This window comes from Pantherophis guttatus, chromosome 2 (assembly GCF_059756535.1).
Source record: "Pantherophis guttatus breed Tessera chromosome 2, ASM5975653v1, whole genome shotgun sequence".
Taxonomy (NCBI): Eukaryota; Metazoa; Chordata; class Lepidosauria; order Squamata; family Colubridae; genus Pantherophis; species Pantherophis guttatus.
Genome location: NC_142064.1, coordinates 127,813,402 through 127,834,160, shown reverse-complemented (window position 1 = coordinate 127,834,160; position 20,759 = coordinate 127,813,402). Strand labels below are relative to the sequence as shown.

The following is a 20,759-nucleotide window of genomic DNA, read 5'->3' as shown; positions in this document are numbered from 1 at the left end:
ATTTTTTACCTGGACCCCAAGATACCCCAAGGCGAGCCTGGCTCAAGAAACACACTTATAAATAAAGAACTGCAAAGCCTAGGACTGTATTTTGAACGTTAAATGAAATTGCAATTAAAATATATATATACTTCTGGCTAACTGTGCCTTTAAAAATGTATTTCAACAGCATAATTTGTGAGTAGCATTTGGGGGTTCTCTTTGTTGCTGTTGCAAGTGCTCAAAGAAACTAGGGAGTCAGAAAAACCTGCTTAAGAATTGCAAATCCCTCCCAAGACTATTATTATGGTAAACTTCAATCTACCTTCTGCTCACCGATGATCTAACAGAGACTAAGATGAGAAATGAACTCCAAGATCAGGCTGGAAAGAGGGTGGACTAAATTCGGCTGAAAGCCCATTATGCTTCCTAAATGCGCGCATTGTATTTACCTGAAAGGAAGGCAAGCTGTTTTGTTCTAAATACTTTATCATTAAAATGGGAGGATTGTCTTAAATTCACAGAAAATACAGGGAGGAAAGGAGGCTTTAAAAAAAAAAAACTAATCTTCCTCTGGCAGGGGGCCATTTTAAATTCAGGACTATCTCCTTTTCTAGTAATTATTTTACAATGCAGTGTTTATTTCAAACACGAAGCTGTCTCTGTCTTTATTCCAGTTCTCCCAATAACCCTTCAGAACAAGCTATCACTAATGGTTGTTTGGAATGGATCCTGAGGCTGAAAAAAGAAGCTAGCACCAAAACCCCACCACTCATCTCTCCATAATTAAGCTGGATTTTAACTCAGCCTTTGTATCCTACAGACTTCCTTTTCCTACACAGGTGCTTTTCAACCACGGCTACTTTAAGATATGCAGACTTCAGTTCCCAGAATTCCTTAGCCACCATGGAATTCTGGGAGTTGAAATCCACATATCTTAAAGTAGCCCTAGGTTGAGAAGCATTTTTCTACAGCACAGGTGTCAAACTTGCTGTGTCATCACATCATTCATGGAGCTGGGGTGGGCGTGGAATGCACATGACGCATCTCTGGCCCACGGGCCGCCAGTTTGACACCCCTGTTCTACAGGGTTGACATTTGCTCAAGGTGAAGAATTCGAAGAAGCAGAACAAACATTAAGAGAGTGAAAATTGTTTTGCATAAGAAGTGCCATCTGAATAGGATGCCCAATGTGCAGAGATTGTATAGCAAGCCTGCCCAATAGGGGGCACTAATCTCATGCATCTAATTTTATTCTGCCATTTTGCCTAAAATTAGTCAACAAATGCTCAACTGTACATCTCCCCCACCTAGCCATTCTACATCCTGGCTTAAATCTAAATCCCCCACCCCCCTTACTCTTCTCCTTTTCCTCATCATCCAAACAGGCTGAAACCACTTGGTTGTTTTTTATGGGACATAAGTGCCCCCCTCTCCAGCTAAGAGCTGCTTGCTGGATGCTGTTTTCTTGTCGGTCATCATTCTAATGTAGTTGTGTCATAAGTGGGTTCCCTACCAAGCAGGGGGTGTGAATTCGGAGCTTGTAGACGAGAGCCACACAATTCGGCAAGTAGCCCAGTTCAGAAAGGGCCCCTGCATTAGGGGCAGAATAATTTTAACTGATCTAATACTGCTGGAATGGGGACAGCAATGGACATTTCTATACTATCATCTTTACCATATTACATACATAAAGGCCCAGATACAGTGATGGGATTCAGCCAGTTCACACTTATTCGGGAGAACCGGTTGTTAACCTTCTAAGCAGTTCAGGGAACCGGTTGTTGGAAGAAATCTGATTTTGTTTTTTTTCCACTTTACAGGGCTAATCCTGTAAGGAAGGCAGGAAGGAAACATTCTGGTGTGGTTTCTAGCCTAATCTTTATTGCCCTGCTTACAGAAACTGCCTCTCTGGTTGATCCTTATTACATTGTAACAGCTAAGGCAAAGCACCCGTCTAAGTGAGTGACGTTGAGTTGGCCATGCTCACATGGTCACATGACCACCAAGCCACGCCTACCCAGCTGGTCATTAGGGCAGAGAACTGGTTGCTGAATTATTTGAATCCCACCACTGCCCAGATACCATGTCCTATGGTGCAACTGCCAAACTTCAGTGCCTCAATTCATCCAGGTAAAAATCAGCCCCATTTCTCTATGGGATTCCTAAAAAAAAAAAAAACAAAAAAAAAACCACCCTCTGCCTCTCCAGGACCCATTGCAGTATGTGTGCGTATGGTTGCAATCCTGCTCTTCTATAGCCAGGACTGAGAGCAGAAAAAGCCAGGAAGTAGTTAAAAGCTAAAGAGGGGGGAATTTATTATTTTATCAAAAGGAGGCTATGACAGCTGTTTAAATGCAGGAACATCTGGCAGTCGCCTGACCCTGTGAAGCAGCAGGGCCAGGAGGGGCTCCAGGCACCCATCAGCTACTTTAAGTGGCTATTGAGCATAATAAATGGAAAAGAAGAAGGAGAGCCAGTTCTCTCCCCCCGCCACCCCGCCCCCCACCGCCAGAACAGGGCAGTGCTGAACGCAGCAAGTAAGCAGACCCAGGGAGAGGACAAGCTGAATTGTCTGGGAAGGAGGACATTTGCCCTTGTCCAAGGGTCAGAAGTAGACAAAGATGGCTATTTGCCATGATTTTAGGAACTTACTTCATGGCCAGTTAAGTGAATAACACTGAAGTAGAGCAGACTGCCCCATTTTCATAGGGAGGAACCTGCTTTCCGAAACAGGTCTCGGTGAGATAAGCAGCAAGTTCACAAGCCTCAATACAGGTAGTCCTTGACGGTTCACTTAGTGACCATTTGTACTTACGACGGCACTGAAAAAAAGAGACTTAGGACCGGTTTTCAAAATTCAAACTTTTGCAGCATCCCTATTGTCACATGATCAAAATTCAGGCGTTTGGCAACTGACTCGTATTTATGACGGTCGCAGAGTCCCAGGATCCCCTTTCGCAACCTTCTAACAAGCAAAGTCAACAGGGAAGCCAAATTCATGTTACTAATTGAACAACTTACGAGATCGCTTTCTGCTACCAATAGCCTCCCACCGACCAATACGCTCCCACAGAGAGGGACTCCTCAGGGTGCCGTCGGTCAAACAATGTCGACTGGCGACCCCCAGGGGGAGAGCCTTCTCTGTGGGGGCACCCACCCTCTGGAATGAATTACCCCCAGAGATACAGATGATCCCTGACCTACGCACCTTTGGCCATGCCCTCAAGACGTTATTGTTCCAACAAGCTGGGCTGGCCTAAACATGAATTTTAATGGTTGTCTTAGTTTTTTTAAATAATATTGGGGCCAAATTATTTAACATATTTTAAATTGTTTTTAAATTTTATGTATATGTGTGTTTTATTGCTGGCTGTGCACTGCCCTGAATCCCTCGGGAGGAGGTCGGTATAAAAATGTAAATAATAAATAAATAAATAGACTGCAGTGACTCATTTAACAACTGTAGCAAGAAAGTTCGTTAAATAGGGCAAAACTCACTTAACAAACGTCTCACTTACCAAACAGAAATTTTGGGCTCCATTGTGGTCATAAGTTAAGGCCAACCTGTAGAGGCTCCCCCAGTCTGGAATCTCATATGTTTAAGTGGAACCAGGAACAAAAAATCCTGAGAAACTCAAGATCAGTTACAGCCCTTCCTCGCCCTTGAGAACTGAATATAAAATTAACCTTTCCCTCCAAGTCATGCTCTGCCTGATGAATTGGGGTATCAGTGTATTTAAAGCCCCCCAACGCTCCCCAAGGGGATACAGGGGAAAGCGAGAAATGCAATCAGACAATAGCATCAAAAATTCCCCTTGCAGAGCAAAATTGGAAGCGTGCCCGTCTGCTTTGATGCAAATTCAAATTGTAACACGAAGGCGCTTCGATGCAATTGAGACAAGAGCTTACTCATTCTTCCCAGCCATGCCAGAGTGTCTCAGTCCATCACACCTTCGACACTTAAATGTGATTACAGGAGGAAGGGGGTCGCAGGAAGCGAAGCTGGATTCAAGGAGGAGGAAGAAAAAAAGGACTTGGTGTAACAGAAATCAAAGTAATGTACCAGTTGCAAATGTCTCTGGTTTAACTTGGTTTGGGTTTTTTTTTTCCTTCTTAAGACGGTTCTATTATAACACTGTCTCATAATGTTGAGTTAATATACGTGAGGAGATTTCAAAAAATGGCTTCACGACAGGTATAGAACTCAGTTTTCTAGAGTGTTTCTTCTTTTTAAGGTTTTTTTTTAAATCCTACTTTTATTGTTTTTATAAACAGCTCAAAGTGGCAAACATACCTAATACTCTTTCCTCCTCCATTTTCCACATAACAACCCTTTGAGGTTTGGTTGGGCTGAAAGAGAGCGGCCGATCCAAAGTTACCCAGGTGGTTTTCATGCCTAAGAAAAGCCTAGAATTTAGAGTTTCCTGGTTTCTAGACGGGCCCCTTAACTACACCAAACTGGCTTGCTTTTAGTTCAAATTTGCCTTTATTTTGCAAAAAAAAAAAAGGACATTTCTCCAAACATAGATAACTTTTCCCCATTAAGCGAAAACAAATGCATTTTTCTAAAAGCTCAAAAATTAGTTGGTTACACATGGCTCATGGCAGTGTAGATCTTGTCCCATGCTCAGATGGCATGGGACAAAAGGCTTTCCAAGGCCTTTACTTAGTCACTATTATCCCCTCCCCACAGCACTGTCTGGCTAAGTAAATTCAAAATTAGGTAGTCTCCACTACATGTACAAAGTATGTGTTCTAAGCACGCTTCTTTCTCCTTGCAGTGTTTGGGGTGTTTTAAATTTATTTTATTAGCCACAAGCTCTGGATTTGTCTCTCATAATCTGCAAACATCTGCTGACCGTATCTTGTCAAAATCAAGGTTAAAAAAAAACACCACCCTAAAAATACAGAATTACAAGAGAACTAAGGCAGCCACAAACTTTGTTTAACTACCAGCTGATATAAGTATAGCTAGAAACTTTTCAAAAGTTGGATCCCTGGTTAAGTGCCATAAGCAACTAATTGGGTAGAAGGTAAACCTCACTTGCAAAACAGCACTCAATCCTATAGCAAAATATGCCTATTTTAGTTTTTATTTATTTCATATTTCTAAACTGCCCGACTCCCTATAGTCAGTGTATGATTGCCAGTTGGTCTACCAATTTCATCTCATCTTGAAGGCAGATCCTGGTGGCAATGGGCTCAGAGTCAAAAGGCTTCCAGCAGAATTGTCTTGCAGCACCTATGCCAGGATGCTGCCCTCTTTGGAAAGTGAATGGATATCTGCTTGTTAGCAATTGCCTTGTAGCACTTCCTCTGCCCTTCTGTAAAAGGCAGCTTCTCAGCAATACACTTTTATGCCAGGTAAAGAACAGGATGTTTGCAACAAGGCACCATTATGGGGCTTATCTGAGACAGAGGATAAATCCTAGAGTCATCTGGAGTTTTGCAAATGGTCTCTTTTGGGCAATATCATTAATGAAATTTAGCCTTTCTTCATCACTGGAATAAAAAGTAAGTTTTATCTTTTATATTAGTCAACAGATGTAGCCAGCAGAGTGACTACTGATCAATAGAAGGTATCACACTTTGCATGCCAAAGATTCTAAGCTGGTTGTCTTTTTTTATGTACACCGAGAGCGTATGCACCAAGGCAAATTCCTTGTGTGTCCAATCACACTTGGCCAATAAAGAATTCAATTCAATTCAGTTCAATTCTTTGGGGTTTTTTTTGTTTTAAAAAATGAATAGCATAGCATAGCATAGCATAGCATAGCATAGAATTTTTTATTGGCCAAGTGTGATTGGACACACAAGGAATTTGTCTTGGTGCATACGCTCTCAGTGTACATAAAAGAAAAGATACGTTCATCAAGAATCATAAGGTACAACACTTAATGATAGTCATAGAGTACAAATAAGCAATCAGGAAACAATATCAATATAAATCGTAAGGATACAAGTAACAAAATTACAGTCATACAGTCATAAGTGGAAGGAGATGGGTAGCAATGATATGGGAAAAGCTGACATTCTGGCACTCCATGGTGGCCATATAGTCCAATCTAATACAAGTTAGTCTCCTAGATTTATAACACATGAAACTGATTCTGACTCATTTATAGGTAATCTATCCACATCAAACGCTACGTAAAAGTAATTGGAAATTTTGAATTGAATAGGAAGGGAGAACTCCAGAACCCAGAGTTCTGAGTTCTGAGTTCACTGCACTAGGTTCAGTTATTATCTCATGTACCTTAAGAGACGTCACCTCCCATGGATGTTGTTCTAGATTTTTTGTAAAAAAAAAAAAAGTGGTTATTGAAAATTCTGTGCTTAATGAAAATTAATAACAATTATTAACTAAGAAGAAATATGTAGATGCCAATATACTGTTTTAAGGATGGATTCTACTTCCTGAAAACTAAAAAGTTGGTCTTTTTCTTACATGGACTGAAAGGAGATGTCAATATAGATTGTCAGCATAGTGAGGGAACTACTGGATTCCACATTATCATATTGGAGTGTTTTAGATTCTACAATACGAGACTGAGGCTTTACATTCTTCCTTCATTGTTGTTAGATGGGCTTCCAGTGGATTTGAACAGCAACTATATTCTCCGACAAAAGCATCTCCTTTTCCTTAGGTCTGGACCATCATGGGAACACTTATTTGTTCCCCCAAAAAGTATGGAAGACAGGAAAAATACAGAGAATTAGAATATAGGAGATTGGCAGCTAGAAAGGAAATAAACAATGTCTTCGTAACACACCTTTAGAAAAATTAGACTGAGGATTACAGCTAAGAAAGGTCATGCAGACCAAGCATATTCACTAATGTTTCAATATCTAGCAGGGCTTTTTTCATTTCTTATAACTTGGTTTAAAATAAAAACCAGTTGCCAGCCATTTTCCAATTTAATTAGGTGTACGTGAGGAGGGTGAGTCCCTTTCCCAGAAAAGGGGAGAGGGTGCCTGAACTAACAGTTTTGTGTTTTTACACCCATACACACAAGCTGGTTTGAAAAGCAGGGAAATCATCTCATTCAACACTTTCCCTTGGATGCTCTTTTTTAATGCAAGGTTAAAACAACTAAATAAATAATAAACATCTGCATTAGCAGCTATATCTCTTTTTAAACCCAGCACAGATCTTGTTCCTTTGATCTCTTTCCTTTCAGACCACTGCGTCCTCCAAAAAAATAAAAATAAAAATAACTGATTATCTGTTTAAAACCAAGGGTTTTATCATCTTAAAAGCAATCTCTTCTGCTAATGAAAAAGGCTAGAGGTGGCCTCCAAAGATTTTTCTCCTCTTCCTGCCTTAAAGAACAGGATCAGCCTAAGAACCTCAACCTAGTTGAGATCTTACCTTCTGGAAGTCTGAATGCAATTCCTTGAAAGGGGAGGGGGGAGCGGATCAGCCTTCATGAAATTGTTGAAAAGTAAAAATTGATTGTTATGAAATCCGATTCTCACCGGCCCAGTGCTTAATGAGCCCATTCCTTATTTCTCCCTGCAACATTATAATGCCGTAAAAAGAAAAATAAGACACACAGAGAGAAAAATTAAAAATGAAGCTGAGGCGCTTCAACTCCTGATTTGCAAGCACTAAAAATGGCAATGCCATTTACCTGTGAAAGAATTATTTTGCACACAGGCGGCTGTGGATGCAGCAGGCAAAGAAGAATCAAAATTTTATGATCCTTTCTGGGTGCTATTATTTGTCTGTTCTAGGAAGAAATAAGGAAGTTAGAAAGTTCCAAGCCACCAGAAAAGGAGTGAGATAAGAGTTTGTTGCTTTTTGGTTTTTTAAAAAAGACTTTTTTAAAACATGGCAGCTGATTTGGTGGAAGGAAGAAAAACATTCAAAGCCTAAGGAGATGGTGACAGAAAAAGGCAAAAGGTCTGGGTAAAAATTATTTACAATGCAATTATTTAATATCACTTCCATTAAGTGCTTCTTTATTCAGCTTAACTGGATAAATTGGAGGCACAGGCCTCCAGGTAAATAATTAGCAGGGAAAGTATATCCACGGTTTAACAGCAACAAAAAACAGTATTTCCAGGCTAACCTATTTATAATACACTTGGTGTGCTGTCTTATAAGCAAACTAACCTGGAAGCATATTGTCTGCAGCAACACAATCTCCTCTCTTTTGTGTGTGTGTGTGTAATAGAGGAAATGATTTGTTTAGGGAGGAGTGTGTGCACCCCCTTTTTCAAACCTATTGCTTCAGAAGATGGGCGCAAGTGGCTCCTAAGATCAGGAGGGAGGCAACCAGGTTTTTATGCCAGCAAGAGGCTTGCATACAAAGCCAGCTCCTGGACGGGCTGATTTGTTTGTTTCTGCCTAGCCAAAATTCTTCCCTAAGGAAATCTAGGAGCTGGCCTGCAAAATCTCCCCGGGGAGACTAAACAATGGATCAAAGGCTTGGCCACACCTGAGGCTGGTAGAACTAAATTCACAATTAGTAAAAAGAGGTGGGAAAGGCCAACGCTTTGCTTAAAATTACTCTGTTTAATTCGGATGGCAGAAATAGCCAGTAGGTTGGGGAAAGGCCAGGAACGGCATCAGAAAAAGCTTGTCACCCCTCTTCTAACCCCTGGCTGGAGCTGTGCTCTAAAAAAAAAAAAAGTGATGGTCACGAATTGGTATTTAAACAATGTCTTGGATTGCGTTGGGGATCTGGCGAGGTGATCCATTCCATACCTCCTAGGAAAGCCTGCTACATATATATGTGTGTGTGTGTGGGATGAGTGGCACTTCCACGAAACCCTTCCCAAAAATACATCGATTGGCATTTCGGTGGGCGGGTTCACACATACACCTGCCTGTCCACTATTCGCTTGCGTGGTCACTGAACGGTATATTCACGCACACGAGCCACGGTACCTCCAAAAACCGTCATTTCCCACGTTATCAACACCGCCTTACCATTCATTACAACAAGGCACGGATCAACCCCGGCCCGCACAACAGCCAGCTGGAAACACACGGCCACGTGCCTGCGTTTGTACACACAACCAGTAGTACGTGACGGCGCAGCCGAGCTTCAACAGTTGTACCCGCGGGGGGCCCCCCGAAAGTAAACGCTATCCTATTCCGAGCCGAGCGGAACCCGACAGCCGCTCCACGAGGCGTCCCCGGGCACGAACGCGTGCAAAAGTCGCGTTGCCGCCCTCGGCTGGCTGGTTGGCCCGGCTTTCCACCGCGGCTGCTCGAAAGGGGTGCGCGGGTGTTTTGCTCTCGGCCAAGAGACGGACGCGAGGGGGAAGAGAGCGCGTCTCCTCCACCCGGGCTTCCACCTCAACTATCCACGCCCCGCCGATCTGCAGGCGAGGAAAAACCCGAACTGGCAACCCAGGCGATATTTTCGCGAGTCGCCAGACAGGAGGTGTTTTGTGGGTTTTTTTTTTAAACAGCTCGGCAATCGCTGCCCTCCTCCTCCTCCTCCTCTCCTCCTGCTATCGCTGCTCTAAAGCCCGGCGCCCCGTTTTGATATGTGGTGGAGGAGCAGATGACTTGCCGGCAGCCTCGACGGTTTGCGCTCCGCGCGAAGGAAACGATACTCCCTCCCCCACCCCACGGTTCTCCCAAGCCAAACTCGGTTCGTCCCGCCACGCCGGTCCTCCCCGGTCCACACACGCCCCCCCCCTCAGACATCAGCGTCACGCGCGAACTTTGGAGACCCGCGTCGAATCTCCTCCGTTCGCTTCTTAGCAAATGCGGTCAAAGTTAGGAAAAGAGTATCGTCGGGGGGCGGGGGGGGGGAGCTGCCGGCAAACGCGATTGCACCCAGCAATTGTTAGTTCCCGATCGAACCGGGCGCTCTCGGCTTCTCGACGCCCCCGCTCCCTTCTTCCTCCTCCAAGTTTGTTCCCGGTGCGAGGTTTGCCGTCTCCCCGGCCACGCCAACTTGCCCCCCTCGCCCGGCGCTTCCCCGGGGTCTGCCGGTCGGCTCAAGCCCGCGATGGTCTTCCTCCGACGCGCCTTACCTCTCGCACAAGCCACTGGCTGAGGGCGAGCCGTACCCAGCTGAGGACCTTCATGTTTCAAGGGAGAGATCTTTTCACCAGCATTGAGAGCGGGAAAGCCGAGGGGGAAAAACTGGAGAGCCAGAGGGTGGAAGAAAGAGAGAAGGAGAGGTTGGAGGGAAAGATGTGGGGAGGCCGAGCGCTGCTGCTTAAGAAAGACCCCCCCTCCTCCTCCAAAAAAAAAAAAGAGAGAGAGAAAGAGAGAGAGACAAGCAATCCTAGGAGTGGGGAGCGCGAAAGAGCTGAGCGGGAGAAAGAAGGATGAGCAGCAGGTTCTCGGAGCAGCAACCCAAGATGCACCGAGCCCTGACAGGAAGGGAGGGGGACATATGCAGAAAGTTGACTCTGCACTTGATTGGGGACTGGGGGGGGGAGAAGTGGGGGGGGCGCCAGCACAGGCGTCCGTGAGTTGCACGTGCCCTGCCCAGGGAAAGAAAGGGGGCGGGGTGCGGACCTTAAAAATTCCGACTTTCACCAATCCCACCCTTACCACAGCCCTGGCGGGAGAAGATGTTGCCATCTTCTTTCAGGCCACGGCCGCTCTGGAAAGGGGAGGGATTAAGGAAAAGGACCCTCTCTTACCATGTTAATAAGAGGCGCGGGTGGGCGAGAGCAAGAAAAATGGGGAGGGGGTACTTCTTAAGATAAGGGGTGCAGCAGAGGGGATTTTGCAAAGGAAGAACTGTCGGTAGCTGGGTTGGTTCTGAACATGTGATCTCAAAGGAGTGTGTGTGTGTGTTGTGTGTCAAAGTTTACCCTCACCGCAAAATGACCATACATAGGATACTTCGCATAACTCTTGCCTGAGGTGGGAAGACTGCTTGGTGTTTTAAACCCTTTATTCCAACTGGCAGAAGAAATGTTGGAGAGAAGTCAGAGGGATCCACATCTACAAAGAGAATGCTACCAGCTTTGGCGTCTTTGTTTTCAGCCTAAGGTCATATCAAAGAAAGAAATGCATAAAAGTACATTTTCATCCGATTTTCTTTCCATGGCGAGAACGCGGTGGAAGGGTTTCTCCAATTGGCTTCTATCCTGACTCAGAAGTGTGTGTGTGCAAGAGAGAGAGAGAGAGAGAGAGAGTGCATCCTACATTTTAAGGAGACTTTACCTCAGTAACAGCACTCAATCAAAGCATCTTTGACACACACCCCTTGTTTTCTATAACATCTAACAAATTTGAGATTTCAGAAGAGTAACAATTAAGAAAACGATGACCAGAAGGGCATTATGATAAACTCTTTCATCTGCCACCAAACTCTTGGTTAACAAACAGAATTCTCCAGCTCATGCAGAGCTTCCTTGCTTCGCCCTTGAGATATTATAAAAAAAAAATTGGGAATGCAACTTCCCCAGCAGAGAACATGTATGTTTAGGCTTCAAGCAAAGTGCTACACATCCACCTCGTTGGACCCCAGGTCACATGAACAATGTGGCATCGCTCTGGATCTTCAAATGGAGGCAGACACACGTACTACAGAGAGGTATATAGATGCCAGTCTTTCTAATTCAGAGTATAATTATTGCAGACTCTTAGTCTGCCCATTCCTATCCTCCAAGCAGCATGAAAAGGTTGCCTCTTGCATATGCGGAAGGTGCTGTCTCATTGGCAGGCAGTAATTCTTTCATTTCAGCCCAAATAGGTATTCAAGGGTTATTTTTCTTTTCCCTCCCCTTGAAGGCTGACATGGCTGTTCGGAGTGCATAAGCAGCCGAGGCAGAGGGTGACTGGGAGGGAAAAAAAAGAGGAAATAGAAATGTGGGGGACAGAAAGGCTGAGAAGCCTATGTCCCCCAAATCTGAGGTCTTTTGGCTGCTGGCACCAGCAGGTGCTTAGCCTTTAATTGGCCAGCTGGTTGGTTGGCAGCTGGTGCAGCAGGCACGCTGTTACCCCAACGGTGGCTGTCCGTCCTGCTTGGCATTTGGAAATGGTTGTTGGGGAGCTCATGCCCAAGCTGAACAATAGACTTCTCATTCAGCAGTTTTGCAGGCATGGAAGGCATGGAGCTCGAGAAAAAGCTCAGATGCAGCTTGAGGTGGCAACTCACTTTTTCAATGCTGGATGTATTTTGTAGCAGGGGATTATGGACCATCCTCTAGAGTCTAGACAGAAAAGGACTGGATGTTCTATCTGGTTGCTACCAATGAATGAATGAATGAATATGTTCCCATTGGTAAAACTGGATGCTTTTTAGACCTAGGAATTTGATTACCTGGTTCCAAGTATCATCAAACTGTCCTTATTTGCTAGTATTCTTACTGAATACCCAGGTTGTCCAGCATCTATCTATCTATCTTTAATTGTTGGGGAGGGGAATGACCTGCTCCTGAAATAGAAAGCTGATGGATGGACATGTATCGAATGCTTCTGGGCTACTGGGTGCAATACAAACCAGATTCAGAGTCCAAAGTGTTCAGGATTGGCCATTCACCTAATCTGGAACATTGTTTGGGAGAGATTGGGGATCCTGCCAGTGGACCATTTCCCTTGCTGCTTATTTGTTTCACTATCTGAGTTGACCTTGGGGAAAAGAGGCCATGACAAACTTCTGCAAAACAACTTTTGGGACACTCTAGCAACAGAGTGGCAGCTGGAAGAATTTAACCATCCACATCTGGGTGGCTGAGATCTCTATATTACAATATGGCCAAGGTGAATCCTTACATCCTTCAGTGTGTTTTCTTTTTAAAATCTCAGTTGTTTCCCTCAGAAAGGCTTGGTTGCAAGAGTCACACACTTAGAAAATTACCACAAGAGCAGTATTAGTTGCACCTTTCCAGGGGCACAGCTGGAGGAGAAAGATTTCTTTTTAGCAGATTGCAACTGGCCTTTTTGTTGGTGGAATTACGCCCTCTTAAGAGGTTTTCCTGGTGCTGTGGCATCTACCAACAATTGCTTCTTGTTTTGGTTTTATCATCCTCTTCATTTCTTCTAAAACTTCTCAAATTCACCCAAATACATAGTTATTACTTGGGAGCTCATTTTATTGCCTTTATTCTCAGTATCTAAAGCAGGAGTGTCCAACCTTGGCAACTTTAATACCTGTGGTCTAAGTTGCCAAGGTTGGACACACTGATCTAAAGTGTCTCGTTATCAGAAGGGATACAAAAAATGTAAATGAAACAAATTTTCTGATATTGACCTCACATTGAGATCTCATTATATTCCAGGACTGTCTCAGGTATGGTCCTACTCATGCATTGCTTTTTATATAAAGTTCCAACTTTTTGATCATATCTAATGAAATTTAAATACGCTGGGAAAATATGAGCCAACTATAAAGTCTTCGGTGCAGTTCAAGACACAGTATGTCTTGTAATGGACTGAATTATGCTCTCGGATATTGTCTAGGAAGAAATGTGCCTGTAGGTTAGGATAGCAACCATCCCGAACCAGATGTCCTCTAGATACCTTGAAATTACAGCTCCCAGAATTTCCAAGCAGGAATGTATTTTCGGTTGTTAGCCACTGGATATATATCAAAGGGTTTTGTATTTTTTTTTTTAACGTTCTGCATTTGCCAGGGGTCTATTTATTCCATTCAGAGTGGAAAACATAACATTAAATTGATGTTTTACTTGCTTGGGGTTCAGCTTTCCTCTCTGAATAGATGAGCTAATTGCTGTGCGTCAATCTTACAAATGCAGGCCTAAGAATATAAGTACAATAAAGATCGTGAGAGACCTTTGTCCAAAGATACATATGAATAGCCTGAGTATGAAATATTGAGCTAAGGCAGAGCTAGGGCTTGGATACAGCACATGCCTTGCATTCAGAAGGACTCTTAACATGACTACGTAAAAAAGCAGTGGTGCCTAAAAAGACCTCAGCCTGACCCTGGAGCCACTATTCATCACAACTGTTAGATGCCATCAAGTCAGGCCTGAGTCTTGATCGCCATCTTGTTCTCTTTGATGATAAGCTGCAGTTCTTCCAATAATTTTCCAGGGATCTCCTTGACCCCAGCTAGCCTGTTGCATTTGTGTTCTCCTATTTCTTAACCATGGCAAGTGGAGACAAGTATTCTAGTCCACCACAGAAGTACAGTTAGTCCTCGACTTACAAACGCTTCGTTTAGTGACCGTTCGAAGTAACAACGGCACTGAAAAATGATCACCATTTTTCATACTTACGAACTTTGCAGCATCCCCCCCTGGTGGGGAAGCCAGATTCACTTAACAACCATGTGACTCACTTATCAACTGCAGTAATTCACTTAATAAATGTGGTAGGAAAAGTCGTAAAAGGGGGCAAAACTCACTTAACAAATTTCTAACTTAGCAACATAAATTTTGGGCTCAATTGTGGTCATAAGTCGAGGACTACCTGTACATGAGTTTAGCTTGGTGATCCTCAAGATGGCAGCCTCAGGTGCATTTGACCTAGGACAGTGATGGCTAACCTTTTCCGGACCGAGTGCCCAAAGTGCGCCCAAACCCCCAAAATGCAATGCGCCCCATGCATGCGCCCTGCCACCCATGCATGCACATGTGTCCCCCGCATGTGCCCCTTCTTCCCGCATGCATATGCCACCCCTGCACATGCGCCACCCCCTGCACATGTGTGGCAGAGACCCGAAGACCAGCTGGCCGGCAGGAGGCATGCATGCATATACTCCTCCCAGAAAATTAAAGGTATAGAGCAGCAGACGCAAAAGGGCAGTGACACTCATGGGGCAGTGATTTAGTCCATGGAGACTCTGGTTTTCCAAACAGTTCTTTTTCAATGAGAATGATTGTGCACTGCCAGATCTAAAAAGGCAGGAATTCTGTCTGGGTCGACCACTGTATTGTGAGCATGGGCTGAATATGCATTTCCAGAGTCGTGCATTTGAGATGGCCAGCTATGTAAAATGAAACAATCAACAAATAAATAAATGTACGTCTTACCTGTTCTGATAACTTACCCAAGATTAAAGCATTTTGTCGGGTTTGCACCTTTTGACAGGAATGCAGTGTTATATTTTTAATTATGTCACTTTGGGATTATTACATTTAATAATGAAAAGGTGCAGTATAAACGGTAGAAATACATGTCTATGGAGATTCTCAGTCATCCAGGTCATGGTTGTCCCAAAGGTGCTTTTTTTCAAGAGGCAACCAGACTTTCTGGAAAAAGTCCAGAAAGTCCAGTTGCAAGAAAGTCTAGTTGCCTCTTGAAAAAAAGCACCTTTGGGTAGAAATACATACATATGGTACATACATACATGCAACATAAAGTATTGACTAAATTAATCAATACTGTTAAGACCTCAAATGCATCCCTACTTAGTAAATCTTATTATAACCTCTTAGGAAGAGTCAGCGTTAACTGTAACTTTGCAAAGTCAGGTAGTACGTCAAGCCAATAAGAATGCAGCTGAAAGAATCACTAAGGAACAAGCATTTTATTGGCATTTTATTAAAGCAGTAAGAGCCGCGGTGTCACAGTGGTTAGAATGCAGTATTGCGGGCTGACTGCCAGACAACTGCCAGCTGTTCGATCCTAACCGGCTGAAGGTTGCCTCAGCCTTCCATCCTTCTGAAGTTGGTAAAATGAGGCCCAGATTGTTGGGGGCAATAGGCTGACTTTGTAAACCACTTAGACAAGGCTGTAAAGTACTGTGAAGCAGTATAATATATAAGTCTTAAGTGTTATTGCTATTTTATTGACTTTGCACCTTTTGAAAATAATGCATTGGTTTTTTTAAATTATGTCACTTTGGGATTATTGCATTTAATAATGAAAAAATGCAGTACAAATGGTAGAAATACCTACAGTTCATAGCATAGGAATAAAATAAAGACATTAAATTAATCAATACTGTTAAGCGCTCAAATACATCCCTACTTAGTAAATCTTCTCATAAACTCCTAGGAAGAGCCAGTGTTAACTGTATCTTTGCAAAATCAGGTAGTCAGTCAAGCCAATAAGAATGCAGCCAAAAGAATAAGCGAGGAACAAGAGGGAACCAGTGTGCTTGGGAAACATTTGAGGTCTGCAAAATCGCAGAACAAAATAAGGAGCCAAAAGGAGAGCCCGGGTGGGAATCCTCTTAAATGAAGGCTGAACCATGGTTAATAGTCACAAATAGCACAAGATGTAAAAAAAGGCACAAAGAATCTGGGAAAATTGGGGGTGACATAGCCTGAAAAAAGGGAGCAAGAATCTTGGAGAGCATTGACTGTTGCCAAAAGTGTCTACTGAGATTCTCAGTCATCCAGGTCATAGTTGTCCCAAAGGTGCTTTTTTCAAAAAGAGACCGAACTTCGTTTTTTCTTTAAAGACGTTTCATTTCATTTCCAAGAAGCTTCTTCAGTTCTGACTGGAACTGAAGAAGCTTCTTGGATGAGAAGCGAAATGTCTTCAAATAAAACCCCAAACTCCAGTCGCCTTTTGGGATTGGCTGTTGCCCCATTTTCTTAGAGGTTCCATTTTCATATTCTAAATACATTTTGTGGATGGAATAAAAAGCTTTTCTTCAAAGCCAGCTGGTGGGGTCATAGGTGAGACTCACTTTTAGTCAGGGATTTCCAAACGATATTAAGTTGCGTTTCTCTGGCATAGGTAATTATAGCTGGTTTTTGCTCAGCATCTTCTATTTCTCATCTAGAAGTCTATTAATTTTGCTCCCAGGTTACATATTTTCCAGAGCAACTGAGCTTCTCTTAGTTTGTGTCTCTCAGGCTTTCTCTAACTCCACCTTCTTCACGATGCGCAGCAGATGCTGTTCCATCTTTGTTGTCAAAGTAAGGAGATACAGAAGTAATAACTCTGGCTGACTCAATGAAGTTATTCATTTTTTTTTGCAAATGAAATGACTACCTCATTATTGTCTGTGTTGCATGAAACATGCTTACCTTGTCAAAACATTGATATTTATTTAAATTGGATCGTCCTTGTTGCCTGCAAATGTAAACATGCTTGTTGAAACAATTCTGTCCCTGTAATTGTGTGTCTCAAGTGTAAATTTGAATAAATTTCCCCAAAGTAATAAATCAGAGGGAAGTCTTTTCCCAAATATCAAAAGCACTCTTTTTCAACAGTTCCATAGACTGGTTCCTGATCAGACATATGATATACATTGGACATCCAAACACTTTGGAAGATGTGTTATTTCCAGCAACTGAGATGACATGTTCAAAAATCACACGGCAAGTTTTCAGCTGAAGTAACTGTTGAATCCGAGACATCTGTCTCCTTTTATTCAATCATTTGTTCATCTGATCGGCACATTGTAATGACTGAAATAAATCTACAGCACCTAGTAAAAGGACAGGTTCAGAATTTCCAGGCCTAAAGTCCAACGATCTTATCTTTGACCCTTTGGCCTCTGACTCAAAAGTAGAGGAAGATGGAGGAAAAATTAATCCTTTCGGGTGCTAAAGGAGATAAAGGTGCTAAAGGAGAATCTTAAAATCATGAAAAGGGGCTGACCTCAGAGTGGCGATTGTTGAGAAATAATATATTAAGGTTCTTGTTCTGAAAGAGTTTCAACCTTTAAAATCTGCTGGCAGGTAGCTAGGTAGGTGTTGTTTTCTTTCCAGCTTAATCTATTTTTGGTATAGGACAGTCAATGTTGCTCTTTCAATGGTGATTATTGATGTTGTTATTTTAATTTCCCTTCTTGGCATCCAGACAGATTTTTGCAGGCTGCTTCGTCTTGTGTAAAATTGGCGTAAAAATATGCAGTGAATATTGCAGATCCACATCTGGGTTTTGTTCCCATTCCTATTGAACGAGCAGATCTCCAGAAGTGTGCAACGGGCCACAGAAGAATTTAGGAAATGGAAGAGACAGTTTGGGGGGGGGGGTTCCTTCCACAGGGACCTTTGGCACTGCACTGCTCAGGAATAGATGCAGCCCTCTGGGCATCTTAATATTTTTTTCTACTGTTTATGATTTCTGCTACTATCCCTGCTGAATTATTTGCGATGCAGTTGTGGTGTGAAAGAAATTACACGAAGGGGCAGGGGCATTGCTGGAATTCCTCAGAGCTTTGCAGAGAGGAAGGGCTAACATGAGGCCTCCCCCCCCCACCTACCTCCACACACAAAGACTTCACTCATCTTTTGAATGGATGTCCTGTACTAAGCAGGGCGATGGTGCCAATCACTTTGTCCACTGATCCCTCCTTCCAAGAATGTCTGCATTTAATGTTTTCAAAATACACCAATGAAACTAATGTAATGTGGAGGGAGGCGGGATGATCAAAAGGTGCTATACAGGTAGTCTTCGACTTATAACAGTTCATTTAGTGACTGTTTGCAGTTAGAACGGGATTGAAAAAAGTGACTTATTACCCTTTTTTCACACGTACAGCAATTGCAGCATCCCCAGGGCAGGGGTGGGTTCTAAATTTTTTTACTACCGATTCTGTGGGTGTGGCTTATTTTGTGGGTGTGGCTTAGAGGTCATGTGACTAGGTGGGCGTGGCTAGCTGGTCAGAGTCATTTCTGGAAGGTCCTCGCACTTACGACCCAACTCATATGTTTGCTTTTAACAAATCAGCTGTAGGACGGCCCTTTGAAGCCCCGCGGCAAGAGTTTAAACAGTTTTTTTCCCTCTAGTCATCAGCTGAGACTCAGGAGGCAGCAATAGATTGGGGGTGGGACCAAATAAAAGGTAAGAATAACGTGGAGGGTGGGGGGGCGGGGGGGAGAACCGATTCGGTGACGTCATATCGTCACTGCTACTGGCTTGGCTGAACTGGACTGAACCGGGAGGAACCCACCACTGCCCCAGGGTCAAGTGATCAAAATTCAGATGTCTGGCAACTGACTCACTTTTCTGACGGTTGGCATCTCCCAGGGTCCTGCGATCCCCTTTTACAACCTTCTGACAAGCAAAATCAGTGAAGAAGTCAGATTCACTTAACAATCATGTTATTAACAACGACCGCAGGGATTCACTGAACAACTGGTCGTAAAAATGGGGCAAAACTCGCTTAACAAATATCTCACTGAGCAACAGAAATTTTGGGCTCAGTTATGGTCATAAGTCGAGGACTACCTGTAATTTTTCCTCCCTGTGATTGGTTGGCTAGAGGGACAGCTCTCTGGCTTTTAAGATTTTGAATGGTGGAGGCACCACAAGAACATTCAAGTGAGTCTTAGCCTATTCCACAGGTTTAGAGAGTCAAAGTGGTGGTAGCATATAGATATCCTGAGATGTGTTTTACAATGAATGGAATAATTACCCAAGGGAGACAGCTGTGGATCATATCTGAATTTTAAAAAAAACTTCACAGCTGTATGCCTCCAGCGATTCAGGTAGCGGTGATGTTCAGAGGATTGTAGCAGGCATTGCAAGAGCTATTCAGGCATTTCGTGGCATCCCAGCCAGTAGTGAAATCCAATTTTTTTTACTACTGGTTCTGTGGGCATGGCAGGGGAAGGATACTGCAAAATCTCCATTCCCTCTCCACTCCTGGGGGAAGGATATTGCAAAATCTCCATTCCCACCCCACTCCAGGGGAAGGATACTGCAAAATCCCCATTCCCTCCCCACTTCTGGGAAAAGGATATTGCAAAATCTCCATTCCCACCCCATTCTGGGGCCAGCCAGAGGTGGTAATTTGCCGGTTCTCTGAACTGCTCAAAATTTCCGCTACTGGTTTTCCAGAACCTGTCAGAACCTGCTGGATTTCACCCCTGATCCCAGCCCATAAAACTGCACATCTGCTAAATCCAATGAAATTATTCTGGCTCTGAAGCAGCGGCGCTTTTCCTCCCTGCCAGTAAAAATGCAATAGTAATAAATAATATAGTTAACAATATCCTGCTGCCGTTTCATAACTTTCTGAATCAACTCTTTACAGTTTATTTATCTTTGGTGTCCTTTCAAATGATATCATTGATGTCTTACGATGCAAGTATATCAGAGTTCTGAATGTGCCGAGTTAAAGGAAATGCCTGAGAAATAATTTCAAAACATGGAATCGTGAATCATGAGATACCTGAATTTTGCTTCCAAGCACATAAGTGCATAGAAGTTACTGTCAACTATAGCTTTCCAAAGGGATTGGGTGAGAAACTTTTATGTATGTATGTATGTATGTATGTATGTATGTATGTATGTATGTAACTTACTTACTTACTTACTTACTTATTTTGTTTGTCAAACATGTACAAGATAGCAGGTATAGGTATAAACATAAACATAAACAAAGGAAGTAAGTACAGATAAATGGGGACAGTAAGACAGGGACGGTAGGCACACTGGTGCGCTTATGCACGCCCCCTTTACAGATCTCTTAGGAATGGGGTGAGGTCCATGGTAGACAGTTTGAGGCTGAAGCTGTGGGGGTTTGCGGCTGTAATAACGGAGTCAGGTAGAGCATTCCAGGCGTTGACCACTGTTGCTGAAGTCGTATTTTCTGCAATTGAGTTTGGAGCGGTTTACCTTGAATTTGTATCGATGGTTTGCCCATGTATTATTGTGATACTTAGGAGAGTTTTTGTTTGTTTTGCTCTACCTTGCTCCCTCTGGCCCCCACCCTTGAAACTTTCAGAAGTTTCTTTGGGGGGAAAAGAAAAAATATTGACATCCATCTAAAGCAGTGTTGTTGTTTTTTAAACTTGTCAACTTTAAGATTGTGGACATACCTTTAAACTACTTCATGTTTCCAAGTTTGAAAAAAGACTAATCTAGAGCATATCTGAATCCATGATATTCAAGGTGGGCCAGTGAGGGGCATTATACCATAAATACTTTAGAAAAGTTGGGGGGGGTTGTTTCTTACCTATTAAGGATTATT

At 43.1% G+C, this 20,759-nt stretch overlaps 1 protein-coding gene across 1 annotated transcript in view; it reads right to left on the bottom strand.

Moving 5' to 3' along the window:
- Positions 1 to 10,329, bottom strand: part of NXPH4 (neurexophilin 4) — a 108,222-nt gene extending 97,893 nt beyond the window's left edge. Inside the window, exon 1 of the mRNA XM_034419252.3 lies at positions 9,982 to 10,329. Coding sequence (XP_034275143.2) covers positions 9,982 to 10,035 — 54 coding nt within the window. The 5' untranslated portion in view covers positions 10,036 to 10,329. The remainder of the gene's footprint in view (positions 1 to 9,981) is intronic.
- Between the last annotated feature and the right edge of the window lie 10,430 nt (positions 10,330 to 20,759).